The sequence below is a fragment of the Periplaneta americana genome, chromosome 8, assembly GCF_040183065.1.
Source record: "Periplaneta americana isolate PAMFEO1 chromosome 8, P.americana_PAMFEO1_priV1, whole genome shotgun sequence".
Lineage (NCBI taxonomy): Eukaryota > Metazoa > Arthropoda > Insecta > Blattodea > Blattidae > Periplaneta > Periplaneta americana.
Genome location: NC_091124.1, coordinates 18,643,453 through 18,670,822, shown reverse-complemented (window position 1 = coordinate 18,670,822; position 27,370 = coordinate 18,643,453). Strand labels below are relative to the sequence as shown.

General features: G+C 38.4%; 1 protein-coding gene across 1 annotated transcript in view; it reads left to right on the top strand.

Annotated features, from left to right (window-relative positions):
• LOC138704380 (ETS translocation variant 4-like) overlaps positions 1–27,370 on the top strand; it is a 150,900-nt gene that overhangs the window by 4,241 nt on the left and 119,289 nt on the right. The window contains exon 2 of the mRNA XM_069832209.1: positions 7,690–7,764. Within this exon, the coding sequence (XP_069688310.1) occupies positions 7,690–7,764 (75 nt within the window). The remainder of the gene's footprint in view (positions 1–7,689; positions 7,765–27,370) is intronic.

Genomic DNA, 27,370 nt, shown 5'->3' with positions numbered 1-27,370 from the left:
ATTCGTTTAATATTTGTATAATAATATAATATAGGTATATGGTTTTACTTCTCGTAAGAGTTTTGTTTTTCCATTTTCAGCGCTATCAAATCATTGTTGTTGGGGTCAACGTCTCAACTCTCATTATAAAGGAACTCTAGAGTCTAGACATTGCAGTTAATGAAGGATTTATTATTTTATGGATCCAATTTATTTTATTTGAGTACATAATGCACCTAGATGTATTAATTATGTGTGTTATATTTCCGCTGTGTCGACTGCTAGCTGGTGTGATGTCAGCGCCAACTCTAGGGAGAAAGCAGAATCTGACGCTTTAGCTGGCTTGAAGGTCATTGAAATCAGTCCGGCTACATCAAAGGTACCGACGCGAAGTGTCCATTCTTTATAATCCCTATTCGCTGAGGGAACTGTGTTCGTTTCTCTGCCTGACAGCAAACTCATGCTTGCACCCACCCTGTGGAACTGACTCTGGTAGAAATGTTGGCGTGATCGCAAACCCATGCATGTCCGTGTTTACGTGTATGCTGCCCGTGTTTATGAGAGAGTCTGTTTACCTTTCGAGCACTTCAACTATGTCCATAGACTGTCTCTGTTCACATCTGTTTCGTTTTTTTCTTTCGAGACAAGCTGCATCTGCTGCTACAGTTCTAGTTCATCCAGAAGGCCGGGATCGATGTCCGGTCAGGTTTTGGTAGAATTTGTGGTGGGAAAAATAGACCTTTCATAGGGGTTTTCCTGGGATACTCCCGTTTACTTCTTTCATTCCACCAAAATTCTTCACTTTCCCTTATTTCATTTTCAATCTGTAATAGTAAAAATAGGCTAGGGTGATGTCTGCGGGAAGGCCTAGAACAGGTCTTCGATGCTGATCTAGGTTCAAAGGACTCCAGGTTATAGGTTCGGTCTCGTCAGTAGCCGATGGGACCTTACCTGCAGGATTCAGGAAGAATGGCCCACCTGTCAGCATCGAATTCACGAATGCCACCCGGGCATCCGTCGGACTTAAACAATCATCGCATATAATTAATGCATACAAAAACCCCTGTGGTGGCTGAGTGGTCAGACCTCCAGCCTGTCACACAGGCGGCTTAGGTTCGAGTCCCGATTAGGTCTAGAATTTTTCATTGAGAAAGCCATAGTGACACTTGTGGCGGACAAGATGGCAGTTGGGGTTTTTCTCGGGGTTCTCCCGTTTCCCATATTGGACATTTACATCATTCCGCCATCATTTCTCCATTTCGTCGTCATTCCATAGCATTCTCCGATCGCGCGCCGGTTGGCGACGCACACTGGGGCTGGCTTAGGGACGAGGGGGGTTGTCTGCTCAAAACCTGGATATGCAGAGAACCTTAGTGTAGTCAGCCGGCGTCTAGCTTGAGAGTTAGCGCAATAGATCGTAACAGGTCGCAGTGCCGGGCCGTAGTGCCCCCTGCCGTAAATTTCATTTCATTCAATAGGGCGTAGGCCCTACAATGGGCCTAAACGGCCTAAGTGCAAGGAACCATCTCAGATTCAGCCCTCGTGAAATCAATCAATCAATCAATCAATCAATCAATCAATCAATCAATCAATCAATCAATCAATCAATCAATCAATCAATCAATCAATCAGTATTTCGTGTCAAGGCAGGATTCTGCTGTAGCCATTAAGCCTACTGTCCAAGTTGACTTCTCAATAATTAGATTACAATTTTTACTCATGTTGTTTCAGTCATGTAGTGTGCCAATATGAACTCAGTTTAGGAAACTACTGTCTGTATCTGTGTCCCCATGACCTTTTTTTTATGCGTAACTTATAGGCTTATTAGTAGGCTTCGAGACTTCGGACCCGATAGAGCAGTTCAGTGGGAAATCCGCATAACGGCGTACTGAGTATAGTGGTAAAGCATACAGTGGGTGGGAGTGCTGTAGAATGAATGCCAACAAATACGCAAAGGAAAACGCTCTGGATTTGAAGGTTCTGACGAATAATTTGGTTTTCATACAAACTGTGTCTGAAACTATTACACGGTTAGAAAAGTCAGAGCAAGAGATGCCGGAAGCCCTCAAATTAATTTAGAAAATGATGCAGAGAATTAATGAGACACCAAGTACACCGGTTACTGAACGTGTAAAACAGAAGTGGAAATCAATTTTATGTAAAAATAACGGGCATGGAACATTGTGTAACATAAACAGCAAATTAGTGGACATAGAGTCACCCGAGAATAAAGGACAGTCTCTTAGAGACTGCAATGATGTTAGGTTTTTTCGTTTTGCTCCTATCACGTCATGCGACGTAGAGCGCAGCTTTCTACAGTACAAACTTTGGCAGATAACCGAAAAAGATTTACGTTTCAGACAGTGAGAATGTATCTTGTAGTACATTGCAATTCGGTACTGTAAGTGCACTTCCTGAAGACGACCAATAGGATAAATGAAGAAATTAAAATTGCTACATGCTTATTTCCACCATTAACACTGTGTATAATTAAACAGAAAAGCTTATAAAAGACAGGAAAATAATTGCTTTTCACATTCTTTTGACATTATCATTGTGTAATGTATATTTACTTTCAGAATTTACATATGTGTGTGTTTCCCCATACTACCGTACTCTACTCTAAATAGCAACGTTGTCATCTCACCACATCTCTATCTACCTGCAGCGAGTCAACAACCTATAGTGCACGCACAGTAAACTTATTGTATCGGGTCCAAAGTCTCGAAGCCTGGTTATTAATAACTTAGCGTAAGATGTGTAATATGTTAGACTACTTTTTAATTTATTTTTTTTTATTATTTCTGTCAGATTAAATAAGTAGCCTAAATTATATATTCTATTTCATCATCATCATCATCATCATCATCATCATCATCATCAAATTATTTTGTAAATTATGGTTTATTTAACGACGCTTGCAACTGCCGAGGTTATATCAGCGTCGCCGGTGTGCTGGAATTTTGTCCCACAGGAGTTATTTACTGACATGAGCCTCTCGCATTTAAGCACACTTAAATGCCTTCTACTTGGGCCGGGATCGAATCCGCAACCTCGGACACAGAAGGCCAGCACTCTACCGACTGCGACACCCAGGCCAAAATCATCATCATCATCATCATCATCATCATCATCATCATCATCATCATCATCGTCATTTTCTATTTACGAGTATTTTCAAGAAACAGGTAGGCTAGACTAATATTGTTTCTAAAACAAATACGCCTAACAGTAGGTATGTTTATCTGCTTAGCTTACGTTTATTATTATTATTATTATTATTATTATTATTATTATTATTATTATTATTATTATTATTATTAATTGGCCTTGTGCTGTTGTTTTGCACGTTAATATTCTAAATAAATAAATAAATAAATAAATAAATAATAATAATAATAATAATAATAATAATAATAATAATAATTATTATTATTATTATTATTATTATTATTATTATTATTATTATGTTACGCTATATTTATTATTATCTGTGCATTTCGAACTGGCGGCCCAAGGTCAAGCAATGGACTGTATTTTGTGAAGTGTGTTTACCCCATTCCTGGACAATTCTCCTCAACTAAAGTCAGCTGGGACAGCCGAAATTACCAGTGCTTCAGTTCACAGTTTTCAGTTCAGTGATTCGTGCGTGGTTTGCACTTTTATACGTTTGTACGTGACCTTGATCCGCCAGTTCGAAATACACAGATTATAATATCCTTATAAAATCTTTGAAACGTAATTTTTTCACAGCCAGTCAATTTTTAACAACCGACAAGTTAAATTTCATATTGTGTCAGCTTCATCTTAATACAAGATCGGTAGCCTACTAGGCAGTAGGTCTGTCTATAATAAAGCTAGCATTGTTATAATTCGAACGTGTCGCAGCACCAAGTACACGAATATAGACCTATAGAAGGCGGGGTAGGAAGACTATGCTTTATGCCGATGTAGATTTTGTTACTCTGACAGTGAAAAATTAGAGGAGAGAAAACGATTATTGATAAAAAAGTACTCAAACCTAAATATAGCCTATGTCATTTTCTTTAGAGTTCAAGAGGGGAGTTCAAACCCGGTAGCCCCCCTTACGTACTCCCCTGTTCGTAAGTAGGCTATGTATGAGTAGGGTCTAGAGCAGCCGTGGCGAAAATGTAGCTCACGAGCACATTGTGGCTCGCAATGATAGCTGTGCATGTCTCTTGCTCCCCCAACCCCCAACCTCTCACTCACTGGAGTCAAACTCCGTTCCATTTGTATTTGTCTCTGACCTGCGAGTGGCGTATCGTCGCAATGTCTCTCTCGAAGCCATGTACCTCTACAAAAACGAAAGTTTTAAGTAGGATGGGAGGACGCATTTTTTTGCTGCCAATATGGTGAGAATATTAAATGTATGATTTGTTCACAAGTATTACGAGGAAAACGGTTGTATAACATAAAACAGCATTATATTACATGTTACTGATGAAACATTAAAAGGTTAAGTGTTAGGCCTATTATTATTATTATTATTATTATTATTATTATTATTATTATCTCTGTACGTCGATCCTTTTTCAGCAGATGTACGAATAATGCTGTTAGGTCTTCAATTTAAACTCACAGATTTACAATGTGATGTTAAATGAAAGCTAGATGTAAGGACTAGACAAATGTTGAACTTTTCAAATCTTTGCCAAAAAATAAATATCCGAAGCTTCGTTCTTTCATTTGCTCTGTTGAAGCCATGCTCGCTACAACTTACGTTTGTGAAAAATTATTTTCAACAATGAAAATAGTAAAAACCTAATTTAGATCACGACTAACAGACAAATACCTTCGTGATCAACTACGACCAAGTGACATAATTCCTGGTTTTGAAACTCTGTCGCAGAGACATTCTGAAGACGTTAACTTTAGATTGTGATAATGTGTCCTATGTTTTCTTATTCATTTCTTTCTTCGTTACACGTAGGCCTACTAAACATTAGTTTGTAACCTTATATTGTATAAAATTATATTTAAGTGCTTGACGTAAGGAAAATGAAAATCCGTTCATAAGTCAGACAGTTGCTTCACTTCCCTTTCGGGTGTCTGCCTCCCTCCATAGGTGCTATGCACGTTGCAGATTACACAGTGGCTCGGAGCACGATTACATTTTCGCCACGTCTGGTCTAAAGTGTAGACCTACTGTAGGCCTATGCATATATGAAATGTAATTAGCTAGCTGGTCTAAGAATTCAATACTCAAGGGTCATTAGACCTATATCAGGCCTAACTTATAATAATTAAGTTTATCTTATGAACAAGCTATCTTCGTCTTTGCTAAAGTTCGGTGTGTATTCAGGTTTCATTCAAGCATCCCTCATAACCAAAGCTCGGAACTTGGGGACTTGTGTCTTTGCACGTGGCTAAGCAACCGGACTTCAATGTCAACAAACTCCCGCTTCCAGCACGGAGGTACTGTCAGGTCTGCTATAAAAGTGGTTTCTGACTGGAACAACATATTGATAATATTATGATAGGTTGAAACACGTAATATTATAGCATATATAATAAAAATAAACATGAGAAATATATCAAATTTACTGTTCTGCTATGTACATTTTATTACAGTGTATGATTACGTACATTCGAAGTTTTCGGATCCATAACTTCTTCGCTGATATGAAACGAGAAAAACTTATTTCCAAGTCACATGAAGTGATGGGCGCAAACTTAAAATACTGAATGTTTTGACTGTCACTGTTTTCTGTTTGATTTTCAGCAATTGCTAGCTGATCTCGTATGTGAGAAAGATAAGTGTATCCTAAATTTTTCTCAAAAATAGTTTTCAATTTGTTCTACGGTAGGTTCCTCTGCTACTTGATCCATGGCTATGGACAAATCTTCCACCAATTTAAGGGACTGCAATGTCTTTCAATGAATGCCGGTTTCCAGCCTCTAGTTTTTGTGTGGCATAACTTATAAAACATAAACTCTCCACTCGAAGAAAATAATGTATGTCCTTCGAATTCCTCCACGAAATTCTGTACCTAAAATTTAAAAAATGTATTTTCAAACTTGTATAATATCCATTCGAATAACACGTATTTTCTAATTCCTCAAACAGACCGTTTATCTGTAATTCTCTGAATGTCATTGTCTTCGACATGCCACAGTTTCCTCGTCCGTCTTCCTCTCATTCGATGTGATCACTTTCTTAGTGCATACGACTGTCCCTGAGCACTTGCACCGTGAGCTGTGTGTACGTTGTACCTGTAACCTTACTCATGCACACGACACAAGTCCCCAAGTTCCGAACTTTGCTCATAACTTCAGGTCAATCCCTCCGAGCGTGATCGGAGAATAGACCTATTATAAACATGACAATACAAGGGAAACTGGCCTGAATGATGTTTTTTTACTTGGTTATTTAACGATGCTGTATCAACTGCGGGGTTATTTAGCGTCGATAGAATTAATGATAACGAGATGGTTCTTAGCGAGATGAGGCCGAGAATTCGCCATAGATTACCTGACATTCGCCTTACTTTTGGAAAAACTTCGAAAAAACCCAACCAAGTAAGCTAATCAGCCTTAGGGGGAATCGAACCTGCACCCGAGCGCAACTCTGGATCGGCAGGCAAACGCCTTAGGGTACGTACACGTTGAAGCAACGATAAACGATAAAAGAAATGAGCTAGTGACGCTTTGGTATTATCAAAGAATCAAGTGTTCATATCGGAGCAACGAGGACGCGGGAAGCGAACATTGTGATTTATCAGTAGAAGATATTCTATGCATCCACTTAATGAAAGAAGATTATAGGAAATATCAGCTGCTAAGTTCAAGGTCAATATAACTTAAATACGTACAAAATTGAACCCGTTTCTCATCCCAAAGATAGTATAAATTCGTTGTGTTGTGATTGGTTCTTGTGATCACATAACATAGGACGAATAAATACACAACTGATCAATTTGCCAATATCTACAGTAATTAATTTAATATGCCGAAATAATAATAAATCGATTAATATTCGGATATATTGACAACCACCGGTAATTATACAGATTAATATTATCTTAATCAGAGATCATATGAACGACAAGAGCGAAGAAAATGGAACTTTTCTTTTTCGTCGCTTTTATCGTGTACCTTCGCTTCTACCGTTACTCCAATATGCACACCTCGATGACAATGCATGCTTCAATTCTCTCTGATATAGCATCGCTGCTTCTTTTATCGTTTATCGTCGCTCCAACGTGTACGTACCTTTAGCCAACTGAGCTACGCTGGTGCTTTGAATGATGTTAATGCCTACCAAAGAGAAATGGGAAAACCCCCAGAAAAGCTGCAACTGCACACGTGTCTCTGCATTTTTCAATGAAAAATCCCAGGTGTTACTGGGGCACAAACCCGATCCGCCTGTGTGGCAGACTGACAGTTTAAGTCGGGAAATGTATGCATTATAATTCTGCTGGAATTCGAAGTAAGGACCTTTAAACAAGGCGAGAGAAGTGCATTCCTCGATATACGCGGACAAGTAACATTGCCCCATTCACCTGGTCGTTGGGAAGCCGTCTCCTTGCAGCAATAGGTTACAGTTTTTCCTCGTTTGTGCATTCCTGAAGCTGTGACGTAACAGCAGTGTCATCGAGCCAGTTTCTTGTCATTGGCAAACACAGAGCCACTCCCCTCCTGTGTATCTATTACACCAGCCAATGGCGCCCCCAGTCTCTGCCCCGCTAGCCCAGCCTTGCGAGCACTGCGCAGATACCGGCACGGACGCTATCTCTGCTAGGGCTGTCCTTGGTTCTCATCTCGGTAAGTAAACCTTGAACTGCACAGATTTTCTACTTATGTGAAAGGTTCTTCAGTTTAAGATGCAAGTACTTAATAACAGTGACGGAGCGTGCATTACTCAAACAGTAGCACTCTAGTTTATCTTACCATCATTACCGAACATGTTATAGGCTGCCGTGCGGATATCACTAATGAAGTTAGTACCGGTATGTATTTATTTACACTGCAAGTGGGCAAGCACCCGGTGGCAGTAGTATACACAATATAAACAATACACAATAAAGAAACGATAAACAATACAATTATACAATACATAATACAATAATACACCATAATTACAATTAATAATACATACCGAGCGGGCTAGAGGGTAGTGACTTCGCCAGGATCAGGGCAAGAGGGGTGGGGATGGGGTGTGAGATTTAAAAATGGGGTGTGAGTTGTAAAAATGTGGTAAATAAAAATTCCAAAATATTCTCTCATGCACTTGCGCGCATACTATACATCTGTTTATTAATATTACTATGTATTATTATTATTATTATTATTATTATTATTGTTGTTGTTGTTCATCATATCCATAACGATACACTATGGGACGTAGTTTTTTCACATCCAAGAAATTGTTTGTTTTTGTTCTTCAAAATAACTTATGCCTAGTATTTTTTTAATAAATTGCCCTTTGGGGTGCGGAAAGGGGTGCTCCGATTTTTTATGGGGTGCTTGCGCACCCTTTCGCACCCCCCTAGCGACGTCCCTGCTAGAGGGCTGGCCTTGCATTCGGGAGGTCCGGGGTTCGATCCCAGGGGCCGGCAATTCTAACAGGTTTTCATGGTTTCCTCAGTTACTTCCAGGCAAATGCCGGGATTGTACATACCTCTTGAAAGTCCGGCCATGGACGGCGATCCTTCTCTTAATCCTTTCATATGTGTGAGTGAATGCTGTGTAATGTCTTAAATGTTTGTTTTGTATCGGAGGTGGCCCTGGCATAGAGCTGATCCCTCATCCGGGGAGCCCTCCATGTCCTTGTGTGGTCAAAAAAGTATGTAGGCCTATGTGATCCATAGATTAATTCCTCTCCCGACAGGTCGCGGCCCTGTAAGGCCCGGGTGGCGTGGGTCGTGTAAATGAACCTAAAAGGGAGAGGTTAAACTAAGGGAAAGAATAATAATAATAATAATAATAATAATAATAATAATAATAATAATACATAACCTAATTAATAAGTGAACCTAATTTTACATTACAACCTATATATGTATAGGCCCTACGTAAGTTTCACATTGGTACTGATAATAGTCTTTCACTTTACTCCAGGCCTGCACAAGGTTTGCGCTCTCCGAGCCGGCTCACAGCTCATGAGCGGAATGCAGATATTAGTTGCGCTCTGTATAAGGGTGGACTGGAAGAAGGGGTGATCTCGTACAAAATATACACAAAAGGAAATACAGTACTAGTAAGAGTATTTATGAAATGAATTCCCGTTCAGTGTTTGCAAAACTATCTTGGACTATTATTAATTAATAAAGAAATATTTTTTTACAGAAATAATAGAAATTTTATACCTACTTATACGTAGGCTACAATATCATTTTGTTATATTTTTATTTATCAGTACATCAAAACGAGGTTTTATGCTGTTGGCAGCTGAAAGGAACAGTAGCCTACTGATCGTAATGAAACATCAGTTACAGATGTTCGATGTCTGCCTTTATTAAAGTTGATTATAGAAAACAGTTGCTCACAAATATAAATGTTGAGCCAAACATAGCAATCATTTTCACAGCCAGCCTGTGTAGTCGTGGATATTATTGCTAATGTTTAGTCTTGTAAAACTCAACCAGGCTAGTAGTATTATTCAAACGATCTTTAGCCCTTAGGTCACATTGAAGATCAATAAGTTCGAGCTGTAAATCGTTAAATGTTAAATGTTACGTTCCGTCTTTTAGATTCCTCCATACTGTACTGTAGCAGTAGGTAAGCAACGTGAAACAGTTACTGAGAATAGGCCTACACACTGCACTCCACTAGATAACTGAGTGGTCGTTTCCCTCTCCTCTACCTATAGCAAGTCTATGTCATTCTGACGTATCTTACTCTCCGTTTCGGCGAGCGGTAAACACAGCTCTCCCGCTCCCAAGGAGCGCACGCGCTCGTTGAGCGCTGTTTGTGCAGGTAGTGGCACTATGACACATTTCACTGACACTTTAGAACACATTTCACTGGCACTATATAACACATTTCACTGACACTATAGAATAAATTTCATTGACACTATAAATTATCACTGATCGGAACTATTCACTACACTGTAAAACCATAACTTCACTGACTCACCACGCTTCACTGATACAACAGTTCAAATAAGTCATAAGTTACAATTACACCCTTATTCATACTTATAAACAAAACTACATTTAAACTAAACTTACAATTCAAACCAAGGGAGTAACTCGTCAGGCTAAATAAATGCATGTCACCTTAAAAAATAAATGTCACCTTAATTTTTATTCTAATGCTACAAGTAGTGAACCCTAGAGCCAAGAGCGACCGGAAAGAGTGTAACAATGGAGATAAGCAATGATTTCAACAAGAATCGAACCCGCGATCTATCTCAGAAATGCTCTTACATAACTGCTGCTACTACTACTACTACTACTACTACTACTACTACTACTACTACTACTACTACTAATGATGATGATGATGATAATAATAATAATAAGCCTAATAGTAGTCTAATAATATTAATAATATAATAATGATAAGTTAATAATAATAATAATAATAATAATAATAATAATACATAATTTATATTATATACATAGGGCCTGAGTGTTCTGCCCCAAGACAGGTCTTTCACTGCAAACCCAGCATTTTCCATTTTTTCCCATTTTCTGCTTACCTCTTAGTCTCCGCATATGATCCATCTTATTATCTTAATGCCGTCTATCGTCTGATATCTTCTTCTGCCACGAACTCTTCTTACCCGTGGAGTAACGGTTAGCGCATCTGGCCGCGAAACCAGGTGACCCGGGTTCGATTCCCGTTTGGGACAAGTTACCTGCTTGAGGCTTTTCCGGAGTTTTACCTCAACCCAATAGGAGCAAATGCTGGGTAACCTTCGGTGCTGGACCCCGGACTCATTTCACCGGCATTATCACCTTCATCTCATTCAGACGCTAAATAACCTAGATGTTGATAAAGCGTCGTAAAATAACCTACTAAAATAATAATAATAATAATAATAATAATAATAATAATAATAATAATAATTTATATTATATACATACATAGGCCCTAAATGTTCTGCCCTATGGCAAACCCACATTTTCCAATCTTTCCTTTTTTTGCCTTTCCCTTAGTCTCCGCATATTATCCATTGTATTATCTTAATGTCGTGTATCATTTGATATCTTCTTCTGTCCGAACTCTTCTTCTATTCACCATTCCTTCCAGTGCATCCTTTAGTAGGCAGTTTTTTCTCATCCGGTCACCCAACCAATTGCTTTTTCTTTTCCTGATCAGTTTCAGCATCATTCTTTCTTTGCCCACTCTTTCCAACACAGCTTCATTTCTTGTTCTATCTATTTCACACTCTCCATTCTTCTCCATAGGCCTATTCACATTTCAAATGCTTCTCCTCACTTCGTCGTAATATCCATGTTTCTGCCCTATACAATGCCACACTCCACACAAAACACCTCACTAGTCTTTTCCTTAGTTCTTTCTCCAGAGGTCCGCAGAAGATGCTCTTTTTTTTAGTAAAAACTTCCTTTTACCATTGCTATCCTCCTTTTGACTTCCTGGCTGCAGCTCATGTTACTGCTTATAGTACACACTACACCCCAAATATTTGAAGCTGTCCACTTGCTCTACTGCTTCATTTAGTAATATTCGCAATTTTACCTTGTTTATTTTTCTTCTGATAATCACAGTCTTCATCTTGTTTGCATTTATCTTTATCCCATATTGATCACAACTGTCATTTAACTTCAGTAGCATATATCTTAGTATCATCTCTTCTGCTAACAACGCCATAGCCTAACATCAGCAAATCTTATACACTTTATTCTTCTTCCTCCTACTATCACCCCTCCTATGTTCTTAGAACAGCTCTTCACCAAATCCTCCTAACATGTCTTTTAAGGAACCCTGAGATTCATTGCTGTCCTTACATAAGCCCGCCATCGGTCCCTATCCTGAGCAAGATTAATCCAGTCTCTATCATCATATCCCACATCCCTCAAATCCATTCTAATGTTATCCTCCCATCTACGTCTCGGCCTCCCCAAAGGTCTTTTTCCCTTCATCCTCCCAACTAAAACTTTATATGCATTTCTGGATTCGCCCATAAGTTACGTGCTACATGCCCTGCCCATCTCAAACGTCTGCATTTAATGTTCCTAATTATGTCAGGTGAAGAATACAATGCATGCAGTTCTGTGTTGTGTAACTTTCTTCATTCTCCTGTAACTTCATCCCTCTTAGCCCCAAATATTTTCCTAAGAACCTTATTCTCAAACACCGTTAATCTCTGTTCCTCTCTCAAAGTGAGGGTCCAAGTTTCACAACCATACAGAACAACCGATAATATAGGCTACCTGTTTTATAAATTCTAACTTTCAGATATTTTGACAGCAGACTAGATGACAAAAGCTTCTCAACCGAATAATAACAGGCATTTCCCGTATTTATTCTGCGTTTAATTTCCTCCCGAGTGTCATTTATATTTGTTACTAACACTTCCTTCAAACATTTCTTCTCCTATCCCGACTTCGACTCGTTGTTTCATATTGAACAGTCTTCTGTCTTTCCAATCCACATCTATTTAGTTTATAGGCTATTTTTATAGTTAAAATTAAGTAGGCCTATAGTATTTATTGAATCACACTTTTTAGAAAGGAACTAAGTAAACTTGATACTTTTCAAACGAGCAAAAAAACTTATTGTCATTAATAAATGTCGTACTATAGGTCTAAACGTCAACTTGATGTTAGAGATACCTAGCCTACTGGGAAAGGTTTAATTAAGTTCCTATGTTTGCCAATCAAAGTGTCTTTGAATCGCATTTTTTTATAAAGGAACTAAGTCAAAAATTGTCATTTTTATTTGTACTGATTGAATGAAATGTCTTTAATAGGTCGATATTTAGCCTATTCATGTCCACTTCGCTGCCTATTCTTAGGTATAAGCACAACTATAGCCTACCACGTTTTTGGGATTCACATAAATGACTTCGCTGTAATATAATGTTAAAAATATGGACTATCTCGTCACCAATCCTATCCCAGAAGATAAAATAGAATTCATATGGCAGTCCGTCGCTTCCAGGCGTTTTAGATCGTTGTCAGTGTTTGAGAGCGTCGTGTAAGTTTACTTCTTCTTTTGTGACAGGTTGTTCAAGAAGAGTATTTTCTTGTTCGCCAACTTTATGTGGGATCGGTAAGTCTAACATTGTTAAATTCGGAGTTTGAGTGTTTGGTGTTCGAAAAATATGAGTGTAATATTCTCTGAAAGCTTTTGCACCTCACTCTGGGTGTCGACCAGTGTTCCTTCTTTGTTTCGTACTTGCAAAATTATGCCAGCTCGACGTCGTCGTGACAGTTTCATTAGGTGATATAAATTTATTTCTTTGTCGGACAAATTAATGTTGACCCTGCTTCTAATTTTAACACCTTGCATGCGTTTACGGTAAATGTTAAGTATTTTAGCTTTATGGCGACTTATTCGATTGAGAAACTTTCGTCATCCAGTGTGCTGTCAAAAAATCTGAAAATTAGAGTTTATAAAACAGTTATATTACCAGTTGTTCTGTATGGTCGTGAAACTTGGACTGTCACTTTGAGAGGAACAGAGATTAACGGTGTTTAAGAATAAGGTTCTTAGGAAAATATTTGGGGCTAGGAGGGATGAAGTTACAGGAGAATGGAGAAAGTTACACAACGCAGAACTGCACGCATTGTATTCTTCACCTGACATAATTAGGAACATTAAATCCAGACGTTTGAGATGGGCAGGGCATGTAGCACGTACAGCTCGACCAAGTTAAGTCTGCGAACCGAGAGGGGAAGTTGGAGACAGTGAAAGGAGGCGGTAACGAGAGGAGACCAGTACAGTCTCATATGACAGCAAAGTTTTCCTACTGTGCTTCAGTTCATAGAGCGGTAACAGTTTAAGACGCTTTGAAATAGACTGTACTTCTACTTCTGCTTGACAGTGAGGTTTGGCGCTCTGATTGGCAAGAGTGGGCGTAGGAGAGAAAGTTGCATGAGGGGGGAGGCTGGGAGACAGCGTAACTGTTGCCTTTATCTGAAGACAAGGACAACAAATGCGTGCGCTCCGTAGTGTATTTTAAACGATGTGCACACGTTGAAATCTGAGCGTCAAGTGACCTATGTGGCAACTGTGTTTTGCCTCTACATTCCATCCTGATGTCCCCACTCGCAGACTTGACTTGGACAAGCTGTACGGGCGAATCCAGAAACGCATATAGATTGTTAGTTGGGAGGCCGGAGGGAATAAGACCTTTGGGGAGGCCGAGACGTAGATGGGAGGATAATATTAGAATGGATTTGAGGCAGGTGGGATATGATGATAGGGACTGGATTAATCTTGCACAGGAAAGGGACCGATGGCGGGCTTATGTGAGGGCGGCAATGAACCTCCGGTTTCCTTGAAAGTAAGTAAGTAGTTAGTAGGCTAAGTAAGTAGCCTAAGTAAGTCGACTCATTAGTGTACGTCGTTCTGGGGACGGTTGGTAATTTCGCTGAATATCAGCGATGCATCGAAAATGGAAATTTATAAGATTGTCGTCATGACGATAGTGGGCGTATGTATTTTGTTTAAAAAGTCTACATATTGGGCTTAACATAGAGGTCCCACCAATCAGCCATATCATTAGGCTATACCGATTTTTCCTTAGAAGCCACAATTCCAAATTGAGGTTAAATGTTTAAATGATATCAGCATTTTTCAAATGAGAAATATTCTTCTTCCAATACGAACGCCCCATCGGAAGAAAAGTCAGATTTAATTTAATTTTCAAGTTTACTGCCGCATGATCCGAAAAAGGCACAGGCGATGGCGTAGAACGTATCTAATCGCGAGGCTGAAGTGCCAGTAAAGAAAGTATAGCCGGGAATGTTATGTTTTATTGTCCAAATATCATGTACAGTAACTGAATTGAAGAACAGTGATAGGCCTAAGCTCTTGTAAAATATTGCTTGGTCTAAAATTCCCGGTACAGTCCTCTCGCCGTAATACGCAACTAGTCACAGCCAAGAATGTAATACGCAGGCAAAGTAAATATGGTATGTCATTTTCAAAGAAGGATTCCGCTCGGTTTGTTTATATGATCCAGATGGTGCATAAATGTTGACAAAAACATAGGTATGATACATTCTACTTATGCCTCTGCCTGAAGGTAGTTTTTCAATATTTTGCATTTCTATTCCAGATTTCGCTAATATCGCTGTCCCTAGCGATTCAGTGCCAATATTTATGTAAGCAGTGTAATTATATATAGGCCTACTTGAAAAGTCTGTCTGCCGTATTTCTTGCCAGATCAGGAGCTACAGGAAAGGTCTTTAAAGAATGCAGTTTGATCTGAGTATAGACCTAGTTCCCATTGAAATTTACAGTCGCTATCGTGAAGGTAAGCGACATTGCTAAAAGTAGGGCCTATATACCTATACAAATCTACATACCTACATCTATATTACATATAACTTACATATAGCCTATTACTACATCTATATTACATCTACTGGGTGTTCAGTTCAAAATGTGTCATGGCTCGCTGTATGCCGTCATGTGGCTAGCTGATGAGCCTAGAGAATTCAATCTTCCTACACTTCCGCAGAGGTGTATAACCTAAGAGGCAGAGAAGTTGCCTAGCAAGTACGGCGTTCATTCTGAAGAGTACGTACCGATACGTACGGTAACGCCGGTAGTGGCAGGAATGTGAACTGTTTGGAAATACGTACTGTCGGGGTATGGGGAGAGGGTTAAGACGATTACTTACGTATTTGTTGACATTAACTTCGACGGTCAACATGGACACGGAGCATTTGATTTGTGTTGTGGAATGTTACCGTACGCAACCGATGATAACAAATACCCTGCGTACGACTTGCCGGCGCAAAACACAGTTCGAAAGAGGTTATGGTAGCACACGGACCGTACAGACCGCCATCTGTTGCTACGACGTTCAAGTTATACCGTACACGTTCTCAAGTTCAGATTGAAGAACGCCTTAAATAATAGGCAACTTCTCTAACATATAAGCTGAAACTCGCTTCAAATCGGTGACCCAACAACAGTGACGTCATGACACACTTTGAAATGAACACCCAGTATATACCTACATCTATATTAAGTATTAAATTACATAATTCTGATTGTTGTCTTATACAATGTAAATGTCCGATTATTAAAGAGTCCTCTGAAATTAAGTATTTAGGCATAATTTTCGATAATCGTTTAAAATGGAACCAACACATTAATTACCTTTGTAATAAATTACGTAAAATAGTATATTATTTTGTTTTACTGAGGAATTACTTGCCAATAAGTTTATTACGTACAATATATTTAACTTTATTTCAATCGGTAATTATGTATGGAATTATAGGTTGGGGTAGCTCATTTAAATCCAATTTTAATCCACTTTATTTATTACAGAAGAAAATAATTAAAATATGTCTTCATAAACCTATTGATTTTCCATCTCAAAATTTGTTTCTGGACTTTAATGTACTTAACGTAAGACAAATTTATTACATTGTATTAATAAAATTCATACATAAAAATCGAAATAATTTTGAATTGTATTCTCACAGTTATGAAACAAAAGGTATGAATTCTTTAAGATTGTTTGAACCAAAATGCAACACTGTTACAGTATTTAATCATAGTAGTAATTTAGGCCCAAGAATATATAACAAATTTATATTTAAATATCCTAATCTTGTCAATTCTAATAGTTCTAATATTAAATTTAAAGAGTTATGTATGGATTTTATAAAAATGGAAAAATTGTAAATTTAAATTTATATACTATAATTGCATAGTAGATATAAGACAAACTGTATTGTATAATTATTAACTTCATTTCAGGAATCCGCCCCTGAGCACGAGTTCTACTCTTTCAGGGGCGAGCTAAAGTGTTTCTGTATATATTATATTTTATGTTACAATTATTAGCAAAAAGAAAAATGTAGTAGATACAGAGTCATGATTGAAAAACATTTAGGCCTAATCGATTTTTCGCAATAGTGGAAACCCAAGTTTGTTTACCTCTGCTTTATATGGTGTGTACGATGCCTGCTACTTTTCTGGCATTTATGGGTTGAAATTTCATCTGCTGTTCATAAGACATTTCTTCATTCCACGACGGCCCTTGAAGTTGAGGTTCTTGAAGGTCAAGTTGTTTTGTTGTGATCTGCTCCTCTACACACTCGGCAGCCTCCTTTGCAGGTATCGATGTTTGGACTGTTGATCCTGTTCATTATGTACAGGGACATCATTTTATTTTTACTAACATTTCTAATATTAACCTGGCTATACCTTTGGATCAACGGTTGAGAACCGAAAACACCGTTTGCTACTCCCTTCCACGACTGGAGTTCGATGATACTGGCATAATACACAAACAAATCACTTAGTAGGTATAGGAGGGAAGAAAAGTAGTTAATCCATTTACGTAAACTAGGAAATATCGCGATTTTGAGTTTAACTTTCATTACATTTTTGTTTAACCAAAATACAGTACAGTATTAACAATGAGTGTTTTTACTCACGAACTGAGCTATCCATGCTGACGTATTCATTATGCAGTGTATATTATAGGCTACTGTCTACAGCACATTAGCGTACACTATAGAGAATGAAGTTAAATTGAAAAATAAACATAATATGGATATTTAAACAATTTTTTTAAAATGGTGGCCGTTCATTTCGATACAGGCTTCAGTTGTAATGTGCATATTACACTATAGACGGTTGTACCTAATTCCAATTACCAGTTTCGTCGTTCGTACTAGTAACTCATGTTGAAATAATTCTGTACCTACTCTATAAAAGAGTACCTTACGTACTGTAAATTCAATCTTCACTTTTGCCCGATCCGAAAAGATCACATTACTCAGACATGCTCTCTACTGTCCGTCCAAGTTGTTATGTTGCAGGGTCGTAGAAAGGAGGGGAATCACGTGACAGTTAATTACTTCACGAGGCCGTTTATTTCAGTTTATTTTAAACAGTTGTATAATATTACGTAGACGTCCAATTCCTAACATAAATTAATGTTCTCAGAAAAAAGACACCCAGCCACTAGCCTTTACAGAGGGGCGAATAGACGCTGGTGCGGGAAACCGGGATGTGACGTAGGCAAATGGACGACAATAGGCTACCTGTGCGAAAATGATTCAATATTGAAAGCTCTTTTGTCACTACTGAAAAACGCGAGCATATTTTTGGAACTTACTGTTTACTATGACCGTAAGGCTATTATGACTGTATATGCGGTCTTGGTTCTGTATGGAGAACTGTTGAATTTCAATAGTAGAAGGGGTGGGAGTGAAGTTCATTCAAAAAGTCAGGTACAATAAAAATTGAAGTAAAAATAAAATGATGTCCTATATAATGGTAAGTTCGGTACTGCATGAAGAATTTTTCCGTCTTCATTTTTATTCGATTTTTGTTTACCTCGCTGAGCCCTGTGTTTTTTCCTTTTAAGTTGCTCGATTTGCTTACAGTTTTGAGATTCACTGTCGCTCTTAGAATCAACATCACTTTCTTCTACCGAATCTGTTGCCGAAGTATCGAGGAAAGTTTGATTTTTAGTACTCATTTCAGGAATGTTTCGTAGCGTCTGACCACTCTCAATGTCGGAAGGAAAAACTGTTACCTCAAGTTCCTTGCCATTTTCGGACTGCAGACTGGAATCGTGTGATGTTCCTGGTACGTTGTCTTGAATTAGATCTTTATGACGCATGACGCACATCAGTATGTGTTGCTTCATTAGAATGGTGTCCTTTATCCATCGCAACAGAAAGTGTTGATGTCCGTAATAGGTCACTGAACATAATTCGGACTCGAGGTGTTAGATTTTCAGACCGTCGGAGCACACCTTGGGGGCAGTTGATTCATATGTCAGAGGTATCCCCACATAGGAAGCATTGTTGTTCCTGTCCAGAGTACGTAATATACTTACTTCCTTACTTACTTACAGATGGCTTTTAAGGAACCCGAAGGTTCATTGGCGGCCTCACATAAGCCCGTCATCGGTCCCTATTCTGTGCAAGATTAATCCAGTCTCTATCATCATATCCCACCTCCCTCAAATCCATTCTAATATCCTTCCACCTACGACTCGGCCTCCCCAAAGGTCTTTTACCCTCCGGTCTTCCAATTACCACTCTATATGCATTTCTGGATTCGCCCATACGTGCTACATGCCCTGCCCATCTCGAACGTCTGGATTTAATGTTCCTAATTATGTTAGGTGAAGAATACAATGCTTGCAGATCTGCGTTAAATAAATAAAATCCGTCTGTCATAACAGGTGACCATATAGGTCCGGAAAACAATTAAAAATGCATATATGGAATATAAAGAAAAATCAATACAGTAGGTAGTAATCGTAATACAATATGCAATTTAGAAAGTTAAAAAATTAAACATTAGGCCTATATAAATGATTATGTAAAGCTTTCTTCATTCTCCTGTAACTTCATCCCTCTTATCCCCAAATATTTTCCTAAGAACCTTGTTCTCAAAGACCCTTAATCTCTGTTCCTCTCTCAAAGTGAGAGTCCAAGTTTCACAACGATGCAGAAAAACCGGTAATAGAACTGTTTTATAAATTCTAACTTTAAGATTTTTTGACAGAAGACTAGATGACAAAAGCTTCTCAACCGAATAATAACAATCATTTTCCATATTTATTCTGGTTTAATTTCCTCCCGAGTGTCATTCATATTTGTTACTGTTGCTCCAAGATATTTGAATTTTTCCACCTTTTCGAAGGATAAATCTCCAGTTTTTATGTTTTCATTTCGTACAATATTCTGGTTACGAGACATAATCATATACCTTGTCTTCTCAGGGTTTATTTCCAAACCTATCGCTTTACTTGCTTCAAGTAAAATTTCCGATTTTTCTCTAATCGTTTGTGGATTTTCTCCTAACATATTCACGTCATCCGCATAGACAAGAAGCTGATGTAACCCGTTCAATTCCAAACCCTGTCTGTTATTCTGAACTTTCCTAATGGCATATTCTAGAGCGAAGTTAAAAAGTAAAGGTGAAAATGCATCTCCTTGCTTTTGCCCGCAGTGAACTGGAAAAGCATCAGGTACAAACTAGCCTATACGGACTCTGCTGTAAGTTTTACTGAGACACATTTTAATTAATTGAACTAGTTTCTTGAGAATACCAAATTCAATAAGAATAGTATACAAAACTTCTCTCTTAACCGGGACATATGCCTTTTTGAAATCTATGAATAACTGATGTACTGTACCCTTATATTCCCATTTTTTCTCCAATATCTGTCGAATACAAAAAATCTGATCAATAGTCGATCAATTACGCCTAAAACCGCTCTGATGGTCCTCAACAATTTCACCAACGTACGGAGTTCATCTTCTCAAAAGAATATTGGACAAAATTTTGTACGACGTCAACAAAAGTGAAATTCCTCGAAAGTTACTACAGTTAGTCTTGTCCCCCTTCTTAAAGATAGGTACAATTATGGACTCCTTCCATTGTTCTGGTACAATTTCCTTTTCCCAAATAGCAAGTACAAGTTTATAAATTTCTCTAGATCAGGCGCTTCCACCTTCTTGTATTAATTCTGCTGGAATTTGATCAATACCTGGAGACTTGTACTTTTTCAGATTGTCTATCGCAATTTCACTTCTGAAAGTGTGGGTTAGAGTACGTAACGTACGCTTCAAAATTTGCAATTATCAAATTCGACGGAATATGATTTGTCACATGGTTCTGCATAATGCGAATGCCAGTGTCTGCGGCGGCGTAGCGATATCTTGTAGCCCATTTTTCGTTCGCCACTGATTGCACTGTTCCATAGTTTTTTTAGGACGTTACAGATTCTATCATTAGGCACTTCAAATGGTAAATTAAGCACACGCACTGTCACTAAGTCAATATCACCTGGAGTAATTGTAACTGTTGTCGTTTCACCATTGAGAAGCGTTCCTATTGCTGTACCTTCATGTTGGCACAAGTATTTTTCATAAGTCACTGTATTGACGAATTTCATATAATACTGAGTTTTGTTTCCCTACAAGTTGTAACATTAAAGGCCCATTCACAATGAAAATTAAACATAACCGCAACATAAACACAGAAGTTTGCGGCCAGTCTACCTAATGGGATCATTCACAATGATTCACATAAGCATTGACATAAACATTACCGTAAGACGTTAACATGAAAGTTTGTAAACTCCAAACTTTCATGCTTATGCTTACGTGATTTGCAAACAGAACACAATCGTGGAGCGCTGAAATAGGCCTATACGACAGAATATGAGGAAATGGCGTCGTTGTTATGTTTCCATGGTTACCAAGTATGTTTGCTGTTATGTTTATGTTCCCATCGTGAATGATGGTATGACTTCTTGATTTTACTGTAACGTTAAGTTAACGCTTACGTTATGTTTAATTTTCATTGTGAATGAGCCTTAGAAGTTCACTTTCCTTAACTTGCATTGTTTCTTCTATCCATCGATGAATTTCAACAACGGAAGGACGTTGTTTTTCTTTAGTGGAACAACTCTTTAAGGTATTTACTCTATTTATCTTGGTCGTCATCTTAGACGAAGAAATTCACAATCACAAAAGAGAAAGTAATAAGGTGATACTGTCACTTAGCGTAGGCGCAGCGGTATATATATATATATATATATATATATATATATATATATATATATATATATAATTTGAACTGGTAATGGAAATTACGGGAAAACGGTTGAACGCATTTTAATGAGTGACCCCTCATTTTCATGCCTGGCATCCAAAGTTTTTCGAAAAAATAATAGTTTTCAGTGAAATGTCAATTTTCCTACACAATTTTCCTATTTTCCAAAATCCATCTGTTGTCAGTTTTGAGAACTAATTTTATTGAATCACGGCCGACTTGATTGAATTTCAGAACAAAACACACACTACAATAAACAATAGGCTATTACACGAAGGCCATGACCTGCAGGATTGCCGACATATTTAGAGCTCAATTCAATTTGTTATTAAAAACTGATTCTGCAGTGTATAATTTTCTGAGTACAGCTGTGTATTGGATATTCAAATCTACGAAACTTGAGGTGGTTTGATGACATTATTACTATTAGAAATTAAATATTATTATAGTTAATATCATGATGCGTCTATTTTTCATTAATTGTACATAATATTGATGCTATATTGATAACATGAAAGTGAAGGTTTTGTGGTTATGTAAGTAAATGTAGAGAATATCTTAATTTAGATCTTCATTTCTATAATTTACTGAATAGCTGCTATATATAAATATAAAACTTAAGTAAGATGATAATATTGTTATTAAAAATCAAATATTTTTATACTTATTAACCCAGTGGGGTTGGGTCTTTTTCATATACTTAATGGCGGTGTAGTGTAGATATTGATATGTGTCATTGTCTTCAGTATTGGCTCGAGAGAGCGCAAAAATTACAGTTCCTAAGGAAAGATAAACAGGCATTACTTACTGATAAGATAAGAGGCCTAGAAAATTTTGTAGTCTCCAGATCATTTCAGCATGATCTCTTAGTAGGATAAAATGATTTTACGCTCTACATTTAAAGTTCTACATGCAGCAGCTATACGAAAATGCTATTGTTCGAAAGCTTAGCAAATCTGACATTTTTTTTTTAACTTTTGTCTACAATCCACAATGATCTGAAATAGCTACTGCTATCGTCCTGACATTGATACTTGCGTTTTCGCTTTGAAACTCAAAAACTGAAGTTGGCTAGGTTCAAGAAAAAGTATTTGGCCTAAAAAAATTCATTCAGAGGGAGTATGTTTAATTATTATAGAAGCAAATAACTATCAAAAAGACAAGTATTCTTCATTGAAAATAAATCTGAAAAATTTTTATTTGAACGTCTAACGAACTTAGTTTGCAGCAGTATTTGCTGCACAAGCCACTAGTGTATATATATATATATATATATATATATATATATATATATATATATATATATATATATATACTGTCCAAATTTGACGAGAGGATCCCTGCGAGCGGTGTATGGTCCTTGCGGGGTAAGAGGAGAGAGTGAGCCAGAAACTTAAAGTTCTTGAAGGAGCAGGTGGATGGGAGTGGTGTCATTGGGCGGCTGGGACAAACAAGGTTCAATCAATGGCCGGCCGGTTCAGTGTCGGGGATAGATTATAAGAGTGGGGGGAGGGGGGAAATTCGCATTCCTTGCTGGGATCTTCTCGTGAAATGCGGACAGTATATATAGCCGCACCACCGTTTTTGGCATGTGAAATAAGTAATGGGAACATTAAGTGCGAGTGTCTTATAATACCACCACATCCAAAGCCAGACTCGGTATTGGTTACCCCTCGAGACAATTCCGCGTACCTCAGGGGGTATGCGTACCATAGATTGAATACCACCGTTCTAGAGCAAAGCTGAAAAGTAAAGGTGATAATGTATCGCCTTGCTTTAGTCCGTAGTGAATTGGTAAGTACATTATTATTATTAGGCCTATTATTATTATTATTATTATTATTATTATTATTATTATTATTATTATTATTATTATTATTATTATACATCACATATTCATTTTGTATGAGGTCTCGCCCACCTCATTGAATACTACACGGCTACTATGAAGTAGCCAATATGTATTATTACTATTTAATACGAGAAAAATTCGTACCTGCACCGGGAATCGAACCCAGGACCTCTCAGCTCTGCGCGCTGAGCGCTCTTTCCAACTGAGCTATGCCGGGACACGATCCACGGCGCCGGCCGAACCCCTCTCGTAATGCTTTTACGGCCTTACTACCTGCATTTGAGACGATACAAGTCATATATGCAGGAGCTCATATTTAAATGACTTCGTGGCCATATTCAACATCAGTTTGTGACAACTGCTAACAGTTATTACATCACATATTCATTTGTATGAGGTCTCGCCCAACTCATTGAATACTACACGGCTACTATGAAGCGCTCAGCGCGCAGAACTGAGAGGTCCTGGGTTCGATTCCCGGTGCCGGTACGAATTTTTCTCGTATTAAATAGTAATTATTATTATTATTATTATTATTATTATTATTATTATTATTATTATTATTATCATTATTATTATTATAATTATTATTAATTAACATAATTTATTATTCTCGTCAACTCGTATCGTTGTAACCACTGCCATCGTCCCAGCTGTAATCTGTCGTAATCGCCATTAGGTAGGTGTAGGCTATCGTAATTTTCATCGTCAGCATTGTTCTCGTCTTTCACTACCGCCGTAATGTGAATGATTGCTGCCGTAAACTGACGTCATCGTCGTTTCCCTGTTCATCATTGTCATTCACATTCCAACATAGAATACTGTAGTAGGCTACCATCTTGCTCTCAGCTTTTATAATTGGAAGAGCGGGTTAAAATTAAATAACTATTGATAGTCAATTTATCACCCAGTCAGCAATCTCGTGCACGCTCTTGAAGCAGGCCTATAATTGTTCGGCCCTTGTTATAGACTAGCTGTTGTGTCGGCTTTAGATCCCACAGGGTTAGTCTATTCAACTGTCTTCGTCAATCGAAACACCGAGCTGTTTGGAACTCGAGCACGTCGATGGAACCCCGTCGAGCCGCCTTGATTTCTTCCGGCTTCCTCGCTGTAACATTGACACAGTTTCCGTCTGATTACTCCCTACAGGAATCCTGGGTTCAGACCTCGCTGGAGCACTTAAGTTATATATGCATAAAAAAAATAAAATGTATCCCCGTAACATGCCATGAAGGCACTTGGGGGGCATGGAGGTAGAGCCCCATGCTTTCCATGACCTCGGCACTAGAATGAGGTGTGTGGTCGGCACCACGCTCTGACCGCCTTTTACCCCCGGGAAAGACCCGGTACTCAATTTTATAGGAGGCTGAGTGAACCTCGGGGCCGTTCTGAAAGTTTGGCAACGAGAAAAAATCCTGTCACCACTTGGGATCGAACCCCGGACCTTTCAGTCCGTAGCCAGCTCCTCTACCAACTGAGCTACCCGAAGTTATATATGCATACTGTCCTTAAAATGCCGTCACAGAACAGCCTATGTCTAGACAGTGGATGCGGGATGACTTAAGGAAAAGTGAAGTTGTTTCTATGGCACGTGCCGCGCCGTCCGTCTTTTGTGTACCTGGCGAGTACAGCAGCGTACATAACGAAGGAACCCCGGTCCACATTGCAACGCAATGTGTGCAGTTGTGTTATCCTGCTCAAGTATTTAGTACGAGTTGAATAGTGTAGTGCTGATCCATTCATAATGTCGAAGTCAAAACGTTAAATTCGCTCAGAGATACGAAATGCAATTAAGAAGTATGAGAGTGACATTTTATGTAGGCCTATTAACGAAGACAATATCGTGTGTAATGTATGTAAAATTGAAATAAAAACCAGAACAACTCAGGCTATAGAGAAACATTGCAACAGTACATCGCACAGGAAATGCGTTGAAATTAAATTTGAGGAACCATCATCATCATTATCATCATCATCATCATCATCATCATCATCATCATCATCATCATCATTTAGTAGTGCGGGTCTAACGACACGTGCAACATGATGCTCAGTACAAATATTCCTCTAAAGAAATTGAGTGATCCCCATTTTAGAGGTTTTCTTCAGAAATTCTCTCGATACAAAAACTGTTTAAGCGACAGGAGAAGACGATTCAGCTTCGACAACTTACGAGAATATATCGTCGTTTACTGCAACGCTGGTAATTGCATCAACGATGACGAGGACTGAACCTTGCAAGGTATGTACTACAGTACGTTATTTTTCTTTTCCTTCTGACTGTACGGAGATACAGTAGCATGTTGACGTCGTCTGTTTACGTTTAAAACCTGTTGAGCCAATGGTCTGAATGAAAAAAATGTAACACATAGTAAATGTTTACCTACATTCAACGATAAGTCATCCCGCATCCACTGTCTACTTATGCCATATAGGCCTAAGGACATCAAGTTCCGTGAATGCAAGTCCACACCTGTGGGGTAACGGTTAGCACGTCTAGCCACGAAACCAGGTGGCCCGGGTTCGATTCCCGGGCGGGGCAAGTTACCTGGTTGAGGTTTTTTCCGGGGTTTTCCCTCAACCCAATATGAGCAAATGCTGGGTAACTTTCGGTGTTGGACCCCGGAATCATTTCACCGGCAGTATCACCTTCATCTCATTCAGACGCTAAATAACCTAAGCTGTTGATAAAGCGTCGTAAAATAACTTATCACTTCTTCTTCTTCTTCTTCTTCTTCTTCTTCTTCTTCTTCTTCTTCTTCTTCTCTTCTCCGCAAATGCATAATAGGAACCTACCCTCCATACTGCGTCCAACGAAAGAATAAAGTGTTACCAATAGTCTAGATCTGGTTACCTCAAAAGAGTCACTGCCAACTCAGACATCTCATTACTAGACTCGAAGTTGAGGTCCCAGTCGGGGCGACACAGGTAACTGATAGCGGAGTATTGCGTGCAGGTGGGGAAACAGGCTACGGCTTGTTTACTTTTTCCGTCTTCTATCCACTGTATACCTTATTTTATTTCAAAGAGTGCAGTTCGGTGGCTGCTTTGAACACCCACTTACAGATTTATGACTTCCTACACAAACACCTCTGACAATTCCATCCTGTCCCCTAGTCCCAACATTGCACAGTTGTCACAATCCTGATGACCTTCGAAATTATGCAGTGAAACTGACGGGATTCTTGGAATTCGGAAAAGATGCGGCAACTCTGCCTCCACGTGGATTTGACGGGCACCTGTCAATTTTTCTGAACGAGGGTTGTGATTGGTTACTAACAAGAGAAGACAAGATTTCCGTCATAGTAAGGAAGACATTTATTTATGACAACCAATTAGTAGGGGGCAATAGAAGGTCTGTCGGCAAAGTTCTTTCTATGAAACTGCACTCCATGAAAAAAAATAGAGTGTACTGTCTGTCTAGATATCGTTGACGTAGAAGGTTTTTTACGTAGGCTACTAGCACTGAAGCTGGGGCATTTGGGATGACGTGAAGTTATTGCGATGTCGAAAAAGAAAAGCAGTTGGAACAAGTGTTTAAATGTAACTACATTATTTACTTTCTTCCACTAGAAAATAAAGCAAGTAAAGAGATAGGTTTGGAAGTAAATCGCGAAAAGACAAAGTATATGATTATGTCTCGTGACGGGAATATTGTACGAATGGAAATATAAAAGTTGGAAATTTATCTTTTGAAGATGTGGAGAAGTTCGAATATCTTGGAGCAACAGTAACAAATATAAATGACACTCTGGAGGAAATTAAGCACAGAATAAATATGGGAAATGCCTGTTATTATTCGGTTGAGAAGCTTTTATCTTC